We start from the raw sequence: 22,273 nt of genomic DNA, 5'->3' as shown, positions 1-22,273 counted from the left end.
CAGTCCAGTCCATGTCTGTCAATCAATTGTAATGAATACGCACTTTTCAATGGCAGTGGCTCTGCGGGAGTGCTATGTCGCCCTTTCCCTCCTTCTGGCATGGTCAGGCGTTTCTCCCATTGACCCTGAGCTATCTCATATTGCAATTAACTATTTAGAATAGCCCTGACCTAGCCTGTCTGTGCGCCTGTCTAACAACGAACTATTGTTCTGCCTACAAGTATATTTAAGCAATAATCGAGATTCATTTTATGCTTCTTTTTATTTAAATGTGTTCGTGTTTTTCTGGCGTATTTTTTTATTACAACTTCAGTTTGACACTTTTTTTTTACACATTTCGTCTCGCTTTATCGTGTCTTGGCTGCTGCTTAATGACTGACTGACAAACTGTTCGCAGAAGCAGAAGAACAAGAGCAACACGTTGGCTTTTGTTTTGGCCATATCTCTTTTAATGGCACATCAAATCAGAAACCAGTTTCTGATATATTTCATTCCATTCGAGGGGGGATTATAAACAGATAAAGGGCTTGGATTCGCATTCTTGTAAGCTTTAGAGTATTGTGTATGGATACGGTGGGGACTCGTGGCATTTATGTATAATTATCATAACATTAACCCAAAAGATATTTAAAAACTTGTTCTTGTGTCTGGTACGTTTTTTCATTTGCTAGTTTCATTCGTATTTCCGCAATTCATATTTTGAGAAAATACATTAACAACAGCACGCATTGGATTCCAATTAACCATATAAGGAGCCATTCTGCATCGTTAATGCATTATTTATTTCCTTAGTGGAACTTGTTTCTAACCATCGTTTCGCTCGTGGAACTTTGTTTTCTTAATTCCATCGTTCCCATTAGGAACTCTTTGCTTCGTTCGGGTTGCCCTTTTGCGGTGCGCTGCCTGAGAACATTTCTTCAGCATTCCTCTCACCAATTTACTACTTAAGTACACTTACAAATTACAAATTCGCAGCTAACCATCATTCCGCGGCACATCATTCCACATTCCATCAGCAGAAGCAGCAGCAAAAGCATTCCCTTGGGACTAAAGTTTCGTGGAAAACATTGGAGAAACCGCAAATTGAATTACGTCCAAGTTGGGTATTAAGAAAATGATTTGCAAAGAAATTACATAAAGGAAAACAAGTGCCACGGACAGACAGAGGCAAACGCAGACACGCAGATATCGCCCACACATACGATCCACACACGGGGCAGCAACAGCAGTGGCAACAGCGGCGGCAGTGGCGGAGGCAGCACCGCCGAGCGCGGTTTGCCAATTTAGCAGAAATAAACCGCCCACATGGAAACCACTTGGATCCATTGAGGGGGCAAACCGGCAAACCACAGCCAGCCACAGTCGGCGATGGAGTGGGGAGGGAGCGCAGGTCAAACGAGGGAAAATTCAAATTCAAATCAATTTAGCGCAGACCGCAACGCGAGTCGCGAAAAACAACTGAAAATTGTGCCGCCGAAGCCGCCGCAGACGTCGCGCATGCGTACAGCGGGGGAAACGAGAAGAGAGTAGTCCCTAGCTGCTGGTACTCTCTGGCACTCGTATAATTTAGCAATTTAGATTTAGTTGCATTCCCAGCCACGAGAATTTCCATTTTTCCCTTTTTTCTGTATTTTTTGCCAGGCTTCATTGTTGCACAAAAGAGGAGAGATCTGATCTCTTCTTTGCAGTGCAATGGACTCGACTCGGCTCGACAGCCATTAGCCATCTCCATAAATCAGCCAGCACTGTCGTCGCTCATTTTGGCCATAGCTTATGCCTGAGAAGTGCACAATTAACTTTGCTAGAGATCCATGAAATTACACCACATTTCCTTTAGTGCATAGAACACTTTGCTGCGTGTCTAGGATAGATCAGAGATACATAAATATATGCACATATTTATTGATGTATCCAGGAAGGAGTGGTTTCCACAGGAAGTCATTTAAAAGATACAAACAATGTATGCACAGTGGAAAGACTGGGAACGGGAACCGGGAATCCACTTGCATAAGTGGGAGATTTTATGAATTTCTCTTGCCCATTGTTCAGGCAATAAATTTCCTCTATAAAGAAAGATGTGGGGAGCTTAGGTTAGGTTTCCCGTGATGCTTGATGTTTTGTGTTTGTGCCAATGTAAAGATCAAATTCGTTTGCTTTCTTCTGAAGTATCGATAACCCCTCGGAAACACTCTTTAGCAGCAGCCCACACAGAGACGGACAGCCAGCCAAGCCAGCCCACAAATCATCATGTTCGGCAGGTGACTTTCGACTTTCGTCGAACCTCGACGATAACACTTTATCGATGGCATAAGTACGACTACGAGTACGAGCAGGAGTATACTCGTGCAGCGACAGCTGTCCCAGTTGGCGGGAGAGGGAGACTGGAGACAGGGACCCTGGCAAGAGCAAATGCCTCGATCTCGACGACGCCAACGAGAACCACGTCCGGTCGTTGGTTTGTAAAGTGGATTACAAGCAGCAGCAGCAGCGCTTGGGTCTACGACTTCTGCAACATCCACATCCACATCCATTTCCATAGCCATTCATGCCCACTATTTGACAAACACTCGCGCACGGGCACGGGCACGAGCACAGTCCCGACCCGGCATTCGTTTTCCTCTCCCGCTCGTTGGCTCGCTTATTTATTGCAAATCAAAAACCGCAGTTTGGATATTATCCCCCCTCGCTCGCCGTCTCTCCCGCTCTTTCTGCTAGTGGCGTGGGCTGCCACAGAGCTACAGCTGGCACGTCTGGAGTGGCGGGTAATCCAACAACCCACATGGAATGGTATACCTTACGCGTACCTCCTCGTACCTTACTTATCTTTGAACTTCACTGGCAAAAAGTCAGCATTTCTGGCATGGAATGGGAGGGATGGCATGGCATGGAATGGAATGGAATGGGGACTGACCATGCAAATCGTTAACCGCTGCAGGAAGGAGGGGGCAGGCAGCAGACATAGCACATGGCACAATTTATGAACAACTGTTTGGGGTTCGGGTTCTGTTCAACAAGTGCTGTCCGCCTGACATTTGCCTAGGCAGAAAGAAACACAATTTGCATTTTGCAGAAATGTCAACGGCAATTGCCGGTGGCATGGTGTGGTGTGTCGTGTGCGCAGGCGCAACAGCAGATGCCACCGATGCAACAGCAGAGGAAGAAGCAACAGCAAATGACGCTTCAGGGGTGGCTAAATGTATGGAATGAGTACTGGGGTTGGGGTCTGTCTTGTGGATGGACTGCGACTGCAACTGACGTTCTCGAATTGCAAAAATAATTGGGGTACAGAATGGAATGACAATGGCAAGAGGTAAACTTATTTTAAAAGCCACAAATTGGTTGCAGCAAGCAGCATAAAGAGCCCATCGAGCAGCGGCATCTGTCAACTGCAGGAAGGCAGATAGAAAAGGTTGCCACTGCACTGAGGCTTCCCTCGATTACACATCGACGGCAGTCAGCAGTTCTTTCGTTTAAACAATAACAAAACTTCCGTTCCATTGGGTCATCAAAATGCTGACGATTTGGTGGCAAGTGGCAAGCCTTTTTACGTGCCTAGTCGTAGTGGTACTCGTACAGTATATTGACACAGAAAGACAAAGTGCTAATAGAAATAATAAACCAGGCGCAGATTAAATCAATTAAAGCTCAGCAGCGGCAGCCACTGCAAAGAATGCCGCTGATTGCTGCCTCCTGGCATTGGATTGAATGGTTGCCAGCAACAAAAAAAGAGCTAAATACCCAAACAAACGATCCAAAAACAAAAACAGAGCCAAAGAAACGATATGGAGAGACGAATATTTCTTTCGTAGGATTGGGTCTCCGAATCCGAATCCGAGTCCGAAACTGAGACCGACTCCGAGTCCGCGTCCGAGTCCCAGACAATTGACAGTTGCACAAACCCGCGATTTAATTGACAGAGGGGCAATTTATGCAAACGGTGGCCATAAAACAAGTGCACTTTGAGATTTGTGCATTTGTTTGTGGTTGGTTTGTGGCCATTGGTTTTTTCTTTTGCATTTGGATACGTTGAGAGTGGAAAATGGTTGCAAGATCACAGCCGTGGAGGGGTAATGGTAAATGGTAGTCAAATCTTTGCCCCAGAATCTGAATCGTTTGAATTGTTGATAAATGTTTCAAGATAATAAGATAAATCAACATTTACCTCTTTTGCTTAGACAGTTTAAATATACAAAGTAAATGGAACGTTTCTTTTTTGGCAGATCTATCTATCTTCATGAAAGTTGAAGGGTTATTTGCCTTTAGATATATGCTTTGGATAGGGTTGTATTATTCCTCAATTCCTGGAATATATCACTTATAATTCCACCTGCCTTTGCAACCCTTAAAGTATTTAATTTGCTTATTAACATTTTGAAACACTTTAAGCTCTTAGTTCACGTATTGTAACGCGCTCGTTTTTGAAGACATTTACACTTACACTGGATATCTTTCCACTTTCCACAGATCTCCAGTCCATACGACGTCTGCTGGAACACGATGCCAGCGGCTCTGTGTGCCCCTCCTGCCGCATCTCCTTCGACAAGGGCAAGAGACGGAAACTGATCGACACCTGCGGACACGAGCGCTGCTATTCCTGCATGTTCCGCAACGACCAGTGCCCCATGTGCATGAACAGCTCCCTGAAAGGTGAGTACCACTCGTATGTAGTGCCTTTTATTTTTATCCAAAGTTATGCAGTCTTATCGGACATGTATCCATATGAGGCTGAGCAGATATTTGGTTACAAGCGACTAACAAATGCCAAAAGAAATTGCAACGCAGTCAAAGTATTTGTTGAGGAAATGTTTTTAGGTTGTAGTTATGTCAGCTTTGAGCTCTTTGAAGTTGGATAAACCCATACCAGAGAACCTTTAAGCTCCTCTGTTTCACTTTGAATGCATTTCAGTCAGTCAGTGGATCGTCTGATACTTGCATTCCCTTTTGTTTCTGTAAAATTAATATGCCAATTGTGTGTAGAAATTGCTTGGCATGCAGATATCGTTTTGTTTTGTCGGATAACTTCATACAAATAAGCGACACACGAGTCACAGACGTGGAAAAACTTCTACCCCAAGCAGAAGCCCATGAAAACCGAAAGTTATGTCTGTCTTTAGCCAAGTGCTGACACGATTCCATGTGGGCCCATACGCCTGTCCACGCCCCACTTGCCAGTGGCCACTGCTTGGCACTTGCCACTGGATTTATTGGCTGTTCCATTGTACACGATCATGTCACTAGCGCTAAAGCCTCTCGCGGGCCTCTGGGTCTCGCGGCTGGTGAGAATTTACGACCTGGTCAGCGGTGGTTTTTCTGTGTGTGCTGTGTGCGGCTGCTCTTTATTTATGAGTGCTGCCGATCAGGGCAGCCGCAGCTCTTAGCTCTACTTAATTAGCATACCTAATTAGGTGGCGATACAGTTGTTGAGGCAGTGTTGGCAGTGGGGGAGAACGGCTTCAATCAGTTTGGGGTTACGGTGCTTAGATGCGATAATTGGGCAACTCAATTGAGAGGCGACCAAAGTGGTGACAATAGATATGGTTTGGATTGTTATATTATTTACTAGCTGTTGCGAAATGCTTAATTAATAAGTTGCGTTATGTTTGGGTACGGTAAATAGAAAGAGAGAATTACTGGAGAATTACTTCATACTGCGTGTCCCTACAGATTTCCCAATAAATTACCGATTTTAATGCTTTTTCCTTTAGCAAAGTTCACCAAAGTTCAGTAACAATATCTCAACCCACATTTATCATCTTTCGAGCCATAAATTACACACAGAACTGCCTCTTAACCCAGAGTCTCTAGTGTGTGTGTGTTTGTGCCACTTTTAGTGGCAGTTTGCAGTTTTCTTATGCAAACACTTTCGTTTTGATTGCTCCTATTCTTATGTTTTATTTCTTTTCTTTTTTCCACACAGATGTTGATGGCGCCAATGCTCAGGGCTACGATACGGGTATCGGTGGCTCCACATCCACCATCGTGAGTCCGCTGGGATCGCCGCAGCCGCAGCTGAGATCGCATGCGCAGAGGAACGCGGCCCTGGCCCGCTATATGCAGGTGAGTGCGTACTTAAAGATAGTCTCCCTCTCTCTCTCTCTAAGGGGTAACGTTTCTAGTGTATGCTTTAATGGCCCCTTGATTATGCCTTATGCCACTCCACTGCTGTGAATAGAAAGGAGACTCCACAGAGAACTGAAAAAAGCAAAAAGAAAATGAAAGAAAACTCTTTTTCTTTCTCTAACTGTCTGAAACGACTTTGCCCATTTCCGTTCATCTTTTCATTGCTTAGCGCCGCTTTTGTATCTCATTTTGGGTTATCATAACAAAGAAGTTCCCGGTTCCCATTACCATTCCCCCAACCATTTACTCTTCATGATTGAAAGAGCAGGGGGGAACGTAGGCGATCGTAAAACGCTTTGATTTTCTTTTAATCAGAGCCACCAGAGAGGGTGTGAAGCAATTTGTTTTATGCCCCAAAGATGCTAAGTGGCAATAAAAGTAGAGTTCTGTCTGGGTTCTGGGTGGCAAAGGAAAAGCTATTACCAAATGCGGATCATAGAAATTCGGGATAAACCAAAACCCAACTTGGTTAACTGCCCAAGCAACCCTCGCTATTTTGTTGTGTGTTTTTTGTAGATTTACAAAACAATTACCGTCTCCATCCTCTTAATTAATTTAATTTGATTGAAATTCAACGAGAAACCTTTTTGCACGGACACGTTCAACGACGTGCAACGACTCTAGTCATGGGCTGTATCGGAGATCAGAGATGGATCTGGGATCTACTACCTACTCCCCTCCTCTGCGGATCATCGCCGTCAGACTGTCAGCAAATGTCACTTTAAATACGCCAAAACGGCGCAAAAGTTTCAATTGTCGGGCGCCGCTGGGAGCCCCACAAAAGGAGGAGGCAAAAGATCGAAGATGAAGGAGGAGGAGGAGTCAGAGTCAGACTCAGATTCAGAGTCGTAGTTGGAGGAGATCTGCTAGAGCAGATCGCCAGTGCCAGATATGTATCTTGTCTGGCAGGATGCAGCAGCAGCGGCAGCGGCGACAGTTGCAGTGGCAGCAGTAAGTAGCTGGGAGATACTCGAGAGTCTCGTACTCGTATCTCATATCTTGGCTTGTGTATCTGCAAGCGACTGTCAAATGGTTAAACTGACAGTTTGTTTTCCACCAGAAGATGAAGTTGGGTTGTGGGCTTGCAGAAGGAGCTGCAAGATGGAGGGAATTTGGGTCAGTCAGGAGGCTGCCAGTCGCCTGGGGCTAGGGGCTGGCTGGCTTGGTTCTTCTGCTTTCTAACCAATTGAAATCCTTACTTGGCTTTGCTTCTACTCTCAGCATACGAATTTGCGAGTATTTATGAAGCAGTCATAGCGATTCTCAATTGATTTCAGTATTCAGTCTCAGTTTTTTGGGGGCTGTACGGCGGTCCGTCGTCATCGCCCCGCTCTCTGACACGTGACATGGGATTTCACTTAAGAGTTTAATACTCGCGCATAAGCAAACATAAACGTGCCACAAGTCTCTCGGACACATGACATGGACATGAATGTAAATTTTGCTGTTGCTTTTACCCATTTTGGCGGCCCCGCGGACTCCACTCGACTCGGACTTTGAGCTGACAGCCAAAAAGGAGCCTTAGACAAACAATGGAACGCTCTCTCAGAGCCAGCGAGATGGAGATCTCTTTGCCAAATCCAAATCCCCATCCCAATCCGACGTGTAAATTGATTTCTAATTATTGTCAAAAAGATTTGATTTGAATTTGATGGGAAAGTTGCAGGCGAGGAGCTTTCTTCTGGGTGGCTGAATAAAGATTTAATGGAAAGTTTTGCCACCGCAAGGAGATTGAGAGGCCTTTAGTTGAGGTTCTACTTGTTCCCTTCATTTCTGCCCATAGAGAGAGTATGAAGATTCCCCACACAGTTCAAAGAAGTTCGAAAACAATGGCAACATTTGTTTCTTTTCCCCACAATTTGTCGAGAGTCACTGATTTAATCAACAGCCAGACCACAGAGCAGATCCACAGAGCAGAGCAGAGCACCACCAACCATATAAATATCTGTGATCATAAAATGCGAGACCGACACCTAAGTGCCATTAAGTCAAATACAAACAAGTCGACGGACGATGCCCATGCCTTTGAAAATTCCACCAAACTGCCAAAGAAAGAAAGTTTCCTTTTACAATCAGAGAGCTGCTTCTCTGATTAATATGATTTGAAACGTTTTGATTTGATCCCGAGATGAGTTCGGTTTGCGTTGAGTTTGCTGATGCTGATGATGCGCCCCGGAAAAAGCTGTTCAATTGAAACGAATTGAGTTTATGGGCTGTCTGTCTCTCCACTGACCAGCACTCAATGAGCCGTCTCTGTCTCTTGACCAAGAAGCGACAATTGGAGCAACAACAAGCAACCTCAAGTGGCAGGCTTTTCCATTTCTCTGCCTAGATAAACGAGTATCTATCGATATGGTTATGGCTTGGCTGGCTGGCTGGCTGTGTGTCGGAAGTGTGTCAGCAATGGAACCAACAGTACGATCGAACAACTGCCTCGTGGATAGCTATCTGTATACTGATACTTGGATAGTTGGCGGCTTGGGCTGGTAGCACTTTACATAACGTAACTCTATCTAAGACTTAAGACAAACCAGAAGTCGTTTAGGCAACTGCTGACTGAGCATGGTGGGGTATTTGTGGCTGTGTCTGTGCCTCTGAGAACTGTCATTAGATCAAGTGGCAGCTGCGGGTCTCTGTCTCTGGTCTCTCTCGCTGTGTCTAATTATCGTTTGGAAATCGTGTTATGAGCTGCACAAGAAATACACTCAATCAGCGCTTGTGATTGACATGCACAGGCGACAAATCAAGTCGCGAAAATGTCTGTGATTCAAATTTGAAATAGTTTGCATTATGGTAGAAAAAACGCCATATACAGTCGAGCGGTTTGCGAGCGACTTGCGCGCGACTCATGCGCGTTTTTCAGCCATTAAGAAAAACGCGAAACGCAAACGCGAATGCGATTTTTATCGCGCATGCAATTTATTTAACTTTTTGGCTTTTTTTCTACATTTTCAGCGTGTTTTGGTCTGTGCCTTGTCTAATTGTCCAGAGCTTGCAACAAATATGGCGTTAATTATCCACAATTTCGATAGCATCACGTATTAATGATTAGTTAAAGACTAAACAAAAAGTACAAGACACTAAATTGAAAATAAAACCACCACCGGGCAATCAATCAAATGGAGCAGCGCGCACCTTTGTGGGGTATATCTTTGAGTTTGCGGAATGTCAAACATTGTAATTGGTATTCGATTGAATATGTCGCAGTTGCCGTGTATCATTAGCTCTGCTTGTTGCCTGTGCCTGTGCCCCGTCTGCATCTCCTCTGATTTCGCAAGAGATTTATGTGTGACACCTGTCTCTGGGCTCTCAGTCTGCCATCTCGCACCGATTCCGATTGTGAGCTCCCTCTCAGTGTGTGTTTGCTGCTGCCCGCTGAGCAATTATTCATTGGACTTTCGATTGGCCGTGATTTAGCGAGGTGTCTCTGGCATATTCATGGGCTCCCTCCCACAAGCCGAAGGTGTGGCCTTGCAGGAAGTGGAATGACATGTAATCTCTCTGCTACAGCTGCGGCACTCCTTGGCCAGAAATGATCTTAACTTGGGAGTTTATTAGAGAGGCCATACCGGGTATGACTTTCGCTCACTTAACAATCATTTGCCTAATTGGCCGGGCCATAACAATAACTGCAATCAGGCTTAAAATGCACACACGACCAACATATCATTTACTATCATAATCCACTGTCCAACAAGCCACAGACTGGGCTTTGGGTTCGTTGCAACAAAGCAACAGCGAATGCAACATTTGGGCGCGACAAAAACGCCTCAGGCCATCAGGTGGCGCCTTACAAAAGGCTCTCTAATTAACACGCTAACTGGCAATCCATCAATATTTTCCATAGCCGAGAATCAAAAGAGAACAGAACTCTAATTAAGACTGAAAGAGTTGAATGCTGTTTCCATTTTGGTTGGAATATTGTTCCTCGAGGGGCACTGCAAAGGCCACCACAAACTGTCGCTAATTGCCTTCAAGTTGAGCCACTGCAAGGTATAGTCTCGTGTATACATAATTCTTTCAGATTTTGTATATTTTTTAAACGTTTTGACTACCTGAGAATGGAAAATGCAAATGAGCAAAAAGCCTGACGTTTTTCGAGTTAGTTGTGGGTCGCTAATAAACTTAAATTGCTGGAAAATTGTTTATTAAATGCCGCAAAATATGTTTATGTGCCACGCCCCTTTGACATTAATGTGTTGTGCACCAGACAGTGGAACGGGGGTGTGTGTGTGTGATGCGCCACTTAGAAAAGACAATGGGTCAAGTGCAACAAATTGCGTCAAGAGCTAAGAGCAGTGGGCTCGGGGAATTCTCTTTTAAATTTTTCGCTTGTGCGTGGGAGGAGGGACACCGCTTACTTACAGCAATTCAAATCCATATCTGTGATTATTGTTATCTACAAAATGCATCAAATGTAAGCCCAGTCTTCAGTCCACAGTCCATTGCCATTTTCAATTAATGGCAAATTATAATTTATGAACCAATTTTGATAAAAATCCAATCCATAGTCGTAACATAAACACACCCCACCCACCCATCAAATTAACTTCAGCTTTGGCCCCAGCTTACTCGCAATTAAATTCAAAATAACATAACAGACTCGAAAGCACTCGCACTGCCCACATTCAAGCCGCCAAAAATATTGCACACGGCTTATCTTTATTGGCCCAAATTTCAATTTGGCAACAAGTAAATTAAGGCCTGCCAAGAAATGCAATTAAAGATTAAAACAAAAGGTAAATCTCGTGGCTCCCCCCAGTGATAAATGGAAAGAAAGTTGCTTTCTGCGAGGGCCTGCCTGGACATGGGTTCGCTTGTCAGCAGAAATATGAGATACATTGTTGGATGAATGCAAAAGCAAAAAGAAGATACATCCGAGCATATGTATGTATTGTATGTGTATCCAAATTAATCATTAAGCTGGACGAAGAAAGAGCGAATAAAGCAGATAAAACACACCTCTACCAGAGGGCAGGGCAGTGCCAGCGTTTTGACTGAAATTAATTTGACTTCTGGCAGCTGCCATCTGGTTGAATGACCAGCAAGAGAGGTACAAAAAGGTGCAGAAAAAGATATTAAACCATGCGGACACTTTTGGGAGGAAACATGCAAAAAGATCAGGGGGTACACTGTGATAGATCAGAGCCAGAAGATCTCTCAAGCATTCATGAGAATATTGGCACAATTTCTTTCCAACATTAAATTAAATCTTTTAAACTCTGCTCTATTTTGTGAAATATTTTCCCACAATTTGACACATTAACAACAACAACAAAAGGGCTGTTTCGGCGGAATACAAAAAGTAAAAATAAACTATAATTGTTTACAGAAGCCCAAAAGCCACGAACTGCAATTAACGTTCCAGCTTCGGCTTTGACTGTGGCTTCAGCTTGGCGTTTGGTCTTTGAGCCCATTATAATTTGGATTGATCGTCGACATTTTCACTTTCTAAGCTTCGCGGCCAACACACAAACAACAAGATTTGAAGGGTTGAGGCTGAGTTTCCGGCCCCGGAAAGGTGTCGAATCCGAATTGAAGTGGCTGGCGGTGGTTTATTTATTTAAAATGGTGCTAATTAACCAATTTTTTGATTGCTACGATTGGGTAAGGTGTTTTGATTTGTTGCATAACTGCAGCTGGAGGAAAACATCAATGGGTTGGAAAGTCGATCAGTAAAAGATTGACTAATGGGTGCTACGAGTACTCGTAATCGTTTTGCTCCAAGTCACGCAGAATCTTATTCTTGTGTAATTATAATTATTACACTCGTATGGAAAGAATCACTTTAATTTGATGATCCCATTGTACTCATTAGCCTACTCCATCACCTTTACCTTTATCATTAGGGTTAAGCTCTTCTTCCCCTTGCCGATGATCGCAGTCGTCTTTTCTAATGCCAAATGCTCTGCTCCACATGACCCCCATGTAGGTAGGAAGAAGAAACCACGCTGCCTCTCCCTAGCGAGCATCTTGAGATTATTTACGCTCAACTAAGCCGTGCTCAAGTGAAGTACTTAAACGCCGCACCGGCACCGGCGCGGTCATGAGTGAATGGATGGGAGGTGGCTGGATGGCTGGATGGATGCTCATGTGTACCGTAATGCTCAGTCCATTTCCATTTGCATGGGGCATGGCCAGTACGATTACCATTACCATTTGGCATGCCGAGCACGTTTCACACACTCGAGAAAAGTCCAGAGAGAGGGTCATAAATGACTGCCCTGAGAGGGATCAGCAGCGGGAAATCGGCGTTAGAAAGCTGCCACAGAGTGCACATGGGCATGGCACTGGGGCAGGCAAGTGCAATGCATTTAATGCTCAACATGTTCTCGTTACTGCCCAACTCTAAAAGTGCATTTCACTTTCTCAGAAATCAATAACTGACCGCCCCATGGCATGTACTCTCGTATTCGTACGATGCATAGGCACCTTTATGCCAGTTCCCAATCAATCCACAGCCGCAGGCACCTCTAAACTCTAAACTGAACCTTAACTTAATTAAATAAATGCAGCTTTTCCTCCCTCTGCACTGACCGATCGCAACAACGAGCACAATTGCGGTGTTACTCAACCGAAAAAATGTTCGTTGATTAACGGAGTTGAGGCGCTCCCAGGCACGCACAAAATCGCTTTTATGTGAACTTTTTTTTAGGGTCTTTGGCTTATTTGCTTTATGATTTCTGGGCTTTCTTTCACATAGTAGTTATATTTTTTATGGGGCTGACTCTGACTCTCTTGTGGAAAGTCATGGAATTTGCTGCATGCTCCGTAATAATGAGTTTGGCACCTCCAGAAACGAAGAGAATGCACTGTGGGAAGATGCGATATTAGAGAGAGGGAGATAGTGCTCTACCAATAAAATGAGCATTGAGCTTTAGAAAGCTCTGGCCCTCAATTGGCAGGCGAGAAGCTTCTGCTGCTGCACGTGGAACGGTCTCTGTGGGAAAGCTCTGCACTTGCAATTGCATTTGCATTTGCACTTGGACTGAGTTAATTTAAATACAGTAATAGTTGGCATGCAGCTGTTGTTGTTGGTGCTGCTGCGATAGGTCACATGGCAGATAGCGAAAAGATTGTCAACTTTCCAAATGCCATAAATAAATGACCAAACAAATAACAACTTCATTTCGCCGTTGCATATTTGAATAACTTTTCTCACCCATTTCACCCGATACCACTAGCCGTCTCTCTAACTATCTATCTATCTATATCTCACACTACTCGTTGTAGTATCTCCCACTTACTCTGCTCATCTGCGAGTATCGCTGGGAGTTTTTTGTGTTGGTTTGGCATGCGAGCCGCTTCCTCAAATAAATCGCACGGCATTTGCATGTCGAAAAACAATTTCTCAGGTCTTGTTCGGCGGCTCTCAGTCGTTGGTTGATCTTGCTGTTGGATTAGTCGCACTCCTCGCATCTTGGCCCAGTCAGAGTCAGAGAGTCCGAGGGGGCCGCCTTTGATGATATATGCCACATGGCGATGGTCATAATATTTTTGCGCAATTCGGTTGTCGTCGAGCGGCTTTTTAACTCAATTTATCGATCGTTAAGTAAATGCATTAATTTTTCTCACCGCACCGCGCTCAGCAGGCACTGCACACGGCATTTTCCCTGCCTGGCAGGCTGGCTGTCCCCTCTATTGATTTATATTTGAAAGCCAAATTCCCAGCTTGTCAATTAATTATGAGCATGTTGGAAGCAAACCAAACCGATCCGAACCAAACTCCAGTCTGTCGAGTAATTTCTCACTCAATTCGGTTGCAATTGCCGGAATGTTTCGCCGTCGACAGCTCTATCTTGCCTCTGATTTACTATATTTTCTTTTTTTTCTTCATCGATTTGTTTATTCAACTGATTAAGTTTTTGGTGGGATGCGGGGAGCGCGCTTTTGTTTATCGATCCACGCTCCATGGCGAAAGTTTTCCCTCTTGCTGTGGGGTTGTGTAATGTTCATAGATATCTACACTTGTAGAACGTCTCAGAAATAGTGCTGAAATGTGCACTGCTGCACTCTACTCTCAATTGTACACGCAAAACCCATTTGAGCAAAACAACTCACACTCAGGCCAGGGACTAGCACACTTGGCCAACATTCTGCCATGATTACAATACAAGAAATATGTTTTAATAATGCCAGCCACAACAATTTGGCAATCGTTAACAGATACTCGTACTCGAACTCGAGCTGAGTGCGCATACATTAACCAGATATATATTTTTACAACACCAACAGCAGTGCCGGATGCTGGAGGCACCAACTTTATCGACGCTTTTGGGCCCAACGCCAACAAGAGCGACGATTCTGCATTGGAGGCAAAGTGGGCGATTTGCAGGCGATTTGCAAATGCCAGCGAGGCTGCCACACAAAAAAACACATTTTCTGCATGCTATTTGCTAATGATTTGCCACTAAATGTTGCTCGAACAGATTATCATTCATTCTTGAGCGATTCGTGATCACAGACATTTGACTTGTTGCATTGGGATGGAATACCCTTGAGTGCGAGGTTTATTATGGGTTGTTGAGAGATCATTTACAAACTGCAATGGATATGTTTCAAATATCAATTAAAAATAATGGATAAATCGTAATTATCTACCTAAAATATCAACATTTAGACTGTCTATTCCAAAAGTTAATCTCAACCAAAATCAAATTCAATTTTCTATCGTTTTTGGTAAATGATTTTCGGGCAAGTGATTTCCTCCCTTCCCCGCCTGCTCATTGACCTGACCCTCCGCTGTGCTTGTGTGGTTTATTTTATGACATTTATACAATTATTTTTCAACACAGGCAACGCTTGTTGAAAAATCATTTTATTTTTGCCAGCCTGCCAGTCGGCTGCGGCTGCGGCTACGGCTGGTGGGCCCACACCCTAATGAAAATAATGGCCAAAACAAGTTGCCTACCAGCTTGGGATCGGGTCGGAACGGAACGGGGCTGCTGTTGGTGCCGCTGTTGGTGTCACAATGTCTGGGACCGTCGAGAGATCTGTGACGCGGTTGTACGTAGTACTTGTAGTTGTTCTTGCAACGCCCCGCAGCTAAACATGAGATGCATTTTTTTCCTCTCTTTCTTGTTTTAAAAACCCGCCAAAAAAAAGCGAAAATAAAAAGATACTTTTGATAGGAGGTAGTCTGGTTGTGGTCGAAAATCGAATTCTTGAATGAACCATTAATCTTGTTGGCAGCTTGCCGGACTCGGTCATTAAATGCCGCTGCTGCTGCTGCCACTGCCGCTGCTGTAATTGCATTGCCCGAGACTCCTGCCTCTCTGCCTCTTGCGGCAAAGCCTGGCTTTGGTTTCGGTTTTTGGTTTTCTGAGGTACAATATCTAAAGTTTCTGCCGTTTTCCTCTTGTTTCGCTGGCGAGCAAATTAATGCGGGTTTGTCATATTACAATTACGATGCTTGGGCCCGTTTTGGGCTCCGTCTGTGGCAGCTGGCTTTATTACACCTGCGCCTCAATGAGCCTGCAAGAACAACAACCACAACTACGACGACGACTCCCCTTGGGGTCCAAAGCCAATCCAATCCAATCCGATCCGGTTCTCAGTGCAGATACTTTCTGCATAGAGCCTAGAGCTTGGAGAGTCGGTCAATTGGTTGTTCTGCTCATTTGTTTGCCGGGGGTGCGGTTAAAGTTCAGCCAAACATTTGACAATTTATAACGACTTTTTGTTGTTGTGTTCTCACGATTGTAATTTGCTATAAATTAAATGAAAAATTTCAGCTAAATTAGGTTGATTTGTTGACTTTAGAATGTGAGCAAAGCAGTTCCTTTCGCTCGTAGGATCTATGGATTTAAGTTCCCCCATAAAACGCATCTTTATTTCGTGGCTTTCCGCTTGCTGGGAGATCAATGTCTCCTCCAATCACCTTCATCTTGCATCCAGCAGTGCAAATTTTATCGAATTGTCTGCCTGCCTGCCTGCCGAATGGAAAAAGTGAAAATCACCTTTCGAGATGTTGTTATTGTTTTTTCGCTGTGTTTTTTTTCAATTTGAACATTTTCCATGCCCGTCTATGGCCAGGCATAATTTGTTAATTATTTTCCAAAGCGTAACGTCGTAGCGTAGCTCGTGTGGCTGGCTGGCCGCACTACAACTTAATCAAAGAGATGGGGCCAATTAAAACGCCACCGCGGGATGCCTGCCACAGCGGACGAAGCGATAAGAGAGCCACAGCCAGAGGCAGTGCCAGTGCCAGAGCCAGGCCCAGACCCAGAGACACCCCAGGCGCCGCCGAACTAGTTTAAAGAAAGCCTTTCTTTCACCCATCAGTGTGTGGCTATACATGAGCATGTGTGATTGTGTGCGTGGCTGGGCCTGGTGGGGTTGGGTCTCGAGGTGAGGCAAGGTGAAGCGCAACGAAATGGACCAAAGCGAACCGCTGCTTAATTACGACCAAGTAGAGGCGGAACTGCAGCCACAGAAGATCTCCATTGATCCATTGACGGATAGAAAGGAGATTGACTCCACTGCATTCCCCAGCTGATCTCTGAGATTGAGGAGCACCAGAGCGACAATGACTCCTCCAGGGAGTTCATCACGACTCAGACAACAGACTCAGCAGACTTGAGCAGGTCCAGAGACTAGACTGGTGGGATGTCTCTGACAGCAGTCTGCAGTCTGTGGGCAGACATCCACAGCGGAAGTGGGCGAAGTGTGGCGACATCCGTTGCAGGTTTAACTAATCCGTGGAGCTCTTCTGCGATGCTCCTTCTGGCAGTCTGCCATAATTTCAGCAGCTCTTGCAGACATCTAATCGAAAATCAAAGCCTTCAAAGCTGTTTACAGTTCTCCTGTGTATCCTTTACCATTCAATTAATTTCATAACAGTCCCTCCATAATTTAGCTCCAAAGTCCAGTCTCCAAAGGAGGAGAGGACTTTTGGGTCCCACCACCTGCCATCTTCCTGCACACAACACACACGCCTCCAGGCTGCTGTCTCCTGCCTCCCGGCTGCTCCCTCCTGACTGTCAATTAATGGACTTTGTCTGGCGAAGCAAACCAATTTCATCTTATTATCCCACACAGCAAGGAACGGGTTCTGACTTGCGTTCTGGACACTCTAGCACTCACGTTTTATGTCCAGTCTCAGTCTCAGTCTCAGTCTCGGTCTCTGCCTACCTAAAAAATCTGACAAAAAATAAAGCAAAAACAGAAACAGGAAAACCAACGCAGACACAGCCGCAAAATGATTTGCAGTTCATTAAGACGAAGTCCCCAACGAAAGGCTGAAGGGGACTGGACTAGACGATGACTAAGACCCAGCCCAGACTGACTGCTCATAAGGCGAATGAAATTGGCTTGCAGTTTAGTCTGAGGACTCCACAGCCAACGCAGAGTCCGATAAGGTTCCGCCCGATTGTTTGACTGATGATTATGTCTGGTGCGAGGACAAGGTGTGGACGTGGACATGGCCTTTAGATAGGATAGGGTTGAGTCTGAAGGGTGGGCTTGGCTGGGCTGATTAGGAGCTAGAAAGAGTCCAGATTAATCTGTGGAACGCTTTCTTCGTTGGAGCTGCGCTCCCCTGTGGCGCGCGCGCTCTCATATGGCACCAATCGATGTGCAACGCCTTTCCTTTCCCCACGAGGCCAAACACTGACGAAGCATGTCGAATCCCCGAAAGACTTTCATCATTGATAAAGCTCTAATGCTCCACTCTATTCTCACTTGCAGCAGCATCGCCAGGAGTCGCAGTCGCCGGACTTCCATCGCTATGCGAGCAATGGCAAACTGCCGCGGGCCAACGCTTCGGCTGTGGCTGTGGCTGCAGCATCGACAAATGGCAATGGATTCGTGGCTGGAGCCACACAGACCGTCACCGTGGATGTGCACAACCACAATGGGCCAGCTGGCATTGGAAATGGGACTGGGGCTGGCGGCAAGCAAAGCAACATCATCCACAGCCACAACCACAGCCGCAGCAACAGTCTCAGCCACAACATCCATGCGGCGGCGTACAGCGAACTGACTGCGGCACCACCGGCTTTTGCCACACCGCCGACGCGTAGGCGGTTCTTCAACCACAAGAATCTGCGCAGCGCCCTCACAGGAGGAGGTGGTGGCGGAGTCGGCGGTGGAGGCGGAGGCGGGGGCCATCGACGCACAGCCTCGAACGGAGGCTGTCCCATTGACACGGCCTCGATCCTGACTGGCGGTAAGTTTAGACTGGGTTCAGCCTGGGTTAGGTTCCCTCCAAAATCCCCCCACAAAACCAAAAGAAAGCCAAACATTCACCCAGCACCTTCAATCAATCATCATCATCGTTGTCCAGATCATCATCAACATCACCTTCATCATCATCATCATCATGGTGATGAGCAAGCGAGAGGCAAGGAATCGAATGCCCTGAACACCTCCACCTGCTCGGACTCGGCGGTGACCCGCAGACGCCGCAAGAGCGTCAGCAGCAACAACCTAAAGACCTCGACCTCGGCCAACAGTGAGAATCGCCTGAATCGACTCAGCCTGGCCGGCACCTCCGTCTACGCGGGCCACCTGTCCTCCCTGGTCTTTGGCAAGATCAAGTCCCTGTGGAGCGTCAATTCGTCCAACTCGAGCGAGGCGGGACTCAATCAACTAGCAGGCAATACCAACAATCCACATACTTCAGTTGTTCCAGTTTCAGATGTGTTTTTGCATGTGTTCTTGTGCACCCCATAACCCTACGATTTGCATCATTTGTTGCCTAAAATACTTCACCAACTGTATTTTGCATGTTATTTAAACTATCTTTAATTGAAACCAGTCCTAACTCTGCCTTAATCTTGATTCACAGGTGGCGGCGATGCCTTGGACCATCATTCTTCGTTTCTCAACGAGAAGCTGCAAAAGGATCAGCTGCATGCACGTCTGGGTCTGCTGCTGAACGACAATTGCAATGGCAACTCGAGCAGCAGCGATCCCTCGCCCCACTCGACGAGCACCACCAGCAGCAGCGGAGTGGGTGCCGCCAGCAGCACCACCACGAGCAGCTCCTCCCAGAACATCAGCCCCGAACAGACGCTGGCCAGTGGCGGTTGCGCGGGGCTGCTCAGCGGCAGTCAGCTGTCGGTGGCCACCAGCCACCTGGCCAAGGATGACACACTGAGCCTGTCCAGCAAGTTCAAGGTCGGCTGCTCCATGCTGCATGTATACGAGGCCTTGCCACTGCCCGGCAAGAGCCGCAAGGGTGCCACCCGACGCTCGACACGAACCAGCCAACAGGCGTCCGCTGCGGCAAGCAATCGAGTGGCGGGCTCCACGCTGGCCGCTGTGAAGCTGGCCCTGAAGCCACTGTTCTTTGAGGTGCCGCTGCAGGAACCAGATCCGCCGTACGTCGGCCGCCAGTGGCTGGTGCAGCAGCTCTCGAACATACTCCTCGGCACCGAGACCCGCGTGGTGTTGATCAACGGACAGCCGGGAACGGGCAAGACCGCCTTCTGCCTGCAGCTGGTGGAGTACTCGTGCTTCGGCCGCCGCCAGATGCAGGAGGATCCGGATGGCATCTACAGCCAGCTCCAACTCGGCTCCCACAACGAACGCATGCGCGGCCTGGCCTCCCACATGGTGGGCTACCACTTCTGCCAGGCGGACGCGAATCTCACCTGCCAGGTGCCGGACTTTGTCCACTCTCTGGCCGCGCAGCTCTGCCAGGCGCCACAGCTGACGGCGTACCGGGACTATCTGCTCTCGGAGGCCCATCTGCAGGAGATCCTCAGTGTGCGCGAGTGCATCGCAGATGCGGAGCGTGTCATGAAGCTGGCCATCCTCGAGCCACTCGCGCAGCTTCATCGCGCGGGCAAGATTCCCGCCAAGGTGGCCGTTATCCTGGTGGACGCGCTCTGTGAGGCGGAATACCATCGACCCGACCACGGACACACCATTGCCAGCTTTTTGGCACAGCTGACGCCACACTTCCCGGCCTGGCTGAAGCTGGTGGCCACCGTGCGCACCCAGATGCTGGAGCTGGTGAAGGCGCCCAGCTACACGCAACTCACGCTGGACAGTTGGGCGAGCAGCCAGTCGCTGCAGCAGGACATGCTGGACTACATAGGGGCCAGGCTGTCGCACAGCACGGACATTCAGCACAACATCGGAGGAGCGAGTGGCGGACAGGGGCAGCCGGCGCAGGCACAGACCAAGTTCGTGTCCCACCTGCAGTCGCTGAGTCGTGGCTCGATGCTGTATGCGAAGCTCATTCTGGATCTCATTGCACGTGGCCAGCTGGTGATCAAGTCCTCCAGCTACAAGGTGCTGCCCGTCTCGCTGGCCCAGATCTTTCTGCTGCACTTCAACCTGCGCTTCCCCACCGCGCGCAGCTTCGACCAGGCGGCGCCCATACTGAACGTCTGCCTGGCGGCCCTCTACCCGCTGACCCTGGACGAGATCTACTACAGCATGGAGGCGCTAAGCCACGGCCAGGAGCCACTCAGCTGGCCGGACTTTATGCAGCGCTTCAAGCTGCTCGACGGCTTCCTGATCAAGCGCCTGGACAACACCTACATGTTCTTCCACAGCTCGCTGCGGGAGTGGCTGATGCGCCGTGACGAGGGCGAGTCCAGCAAGTTCCTCTGCGATGCCCGACTCGGCCATGCCGCCATTGCCTTCCGCCTGTCGCGACTCCAGGCTCCCCTGTCGCCGCAACTGACGCTGGAACTGGGCCACCACATGCTTAAGGCGCATTTGTACGGCGGCAGCAGCCAGACCATTCTCTCGCCCCGCGATCTGCAATCGTACTGGCTGGCCGGAGCGGCGGATAATATTTCAGCAGCGCTCGGAGCTCTGCGCAATGTGTACAGTCCCAACCTGAAGGTGTCCCGCCTGGTGCTGCTGGCGGGCGCCTCGCCCAACCATCGCACGGACTACATGGGCGGTGCTCCGATCCTGTGCATTGCAGCGCACGAGGGCATCCTGCCCATGGTGAGTCTGCTGCTGGAGTTTTGCGCCGACGTGGGACTGACCAATAGCCAGGGATGCACACCGCTCATCCTCGCCGCCATGCGCGGCCACTGCGATGTGGTGCGGCCGCTGGTGGCCGCTGGCAGCAGTCTCGGCCAGCTGGACATCACCCAGAGGTGCGCACTGGTGCATGCCGCTCGCATGGGCCACCTGAGTGTGGTCAAGTATCTGCTGGCCTGCGAGTGGACGCCGCGTCCCAATAGCCAGGATGTGAGCCGGTCCGTGGCTCTGCAGCAGGCTTTGATCGGAGCCGCTGCTCAATCGCATTGCAAGATCCTCGAGGACCTGCTGGACCTCAACGAAAACGAGTTCGATCTGGATGTCAATGGCCTGGAGCCGAGCAGTGGCGAATTGGCGCTCACGGCTGCCGCTCGGCACGGATGCGTGGACGTTGTTTGCATTCTGCTGTCCCGTGGCGCTCAGATCGATGCCCGCAACCGGCAGGGATACTCGGCCCTTTGGCTGGCCGTAAAGGAGGGCCACTGGAGCGTGGTGGAGCAGCTGCTGCAGAGGGGAGCGCTGGTGGACGAGCCGCTGGGCCAGACCCGGAAGACGCCGCTGATGATTGCGGCAGAGGAGGGCCACCTTGAGCTGGTGGAACTGCTGCTGGCGCGCGGAGCAGCGCTGGAAGCGCAGGATCACGAGGGATTCACTGCCCTGAGTTGGGCCTGTCTGCGGGGACACTTGGCGGCGACCAAGTGCCTCCTTGAGCACGGCTGCAACCGTCACCACGAGGACCACAACGGACGCACGTCGCTGGATCTAGCTGCCTACCAGGGAGCAGCCGGACTCGTGTTGTATCTGCTGGACCAAGGCGGTAATCTGGAGCACATAGATGTGCACGGAATGCGACCCTTGGACCGTGCCATCGCCTGCCGCAACATCCAGGCTGTGCAGGTGTTCCTGCGCAAGGGCGCCAAGCTGGGGCCCACGACCTGGAGCATGGCCATGGGCAAGCCGGAGATCCTGGTGGTGCTGCTGAACAAGCTGCTCGAAGACGGCAATGTGTTGTACCGAAAGAATCGCTTCCAGGAGGCTGCCCATCGTTATCAATATGCGCTGCGCAAGATCTCCGGCCTGGAGCAGCTCCTAGAGCGGAATGCGGTCTTTGCCCAACTGCGCACCAATCTGCTGCTGAATCTGTCGCGCTGTAAGCGCAAATTGAATGTAAGTCGAAGCTAATAATACACATGTGCTTATG

At 48.1% G+C, this 22,273-nt stretch overlaps 1 protein-coding gene across 6 annotated transcripts in view; it reads left to right on the top strand.

The window, feature by feature from the left end:
• Positions 1 to 22,273, top strand: part of LOC117895716 (protein TANC2) — a 53,149-nt gene that overhangs the window by 30,339 nt on the left and 537 nt on the right. For 3 of the 6 annotated variants that reach the window (XM_034803569.1, XM_034803572.1, XM_034803573.1), the window contains 5 exons: positions 4,465 to 4,647; positions 5,918 to 6,057; positions 17,809 to 18,289; positions 18,407 to 18,718; positions 18,911 to 22,239. In XM_034803569.1, coding sequence (XP_034659460.1) covers positions 4,465 to 4,647; positions 5,918 to 6,057; positions 17,809 to 18,289; positions 18,407 to 18,718; positions 18,911 to 22,239 — 4,445 coding nt within the window. The remainder of the gene's footprint in view (positions 1 to 4,464; positions 4,648 to 5,917; positions 6,058 to 17,808; positions 18,290 to 18,406; positions 18,719 to 18,910; positions 22,240 to 22,273) is intronic. The other 3 variants (XM_034803570.1, XM_034803574.1, XM_034803571.1) reach the window with 2 other exon arrangements.

The sequence above is a fragment of the Drosophila subobscura genome, chromosome J, assembly GCF_008121235.1.
Source record: "Drosophila subobscura isolate 14011-0131.10 chromosome J, UCBerk_Dsub_1.0, whole genome shotgun sequence".
Classification (NCBI taxonomy): Eukaryota; Metazoa; Arthropoda; class Insecta; order Diptera; family Drosophilidae; genus Drosophila; species Drosophila subobscura.
Note: the sequence above shows the minus strand (reverse complement) of the source record. Positions and strands in the feature narration are given on the sequence as shown.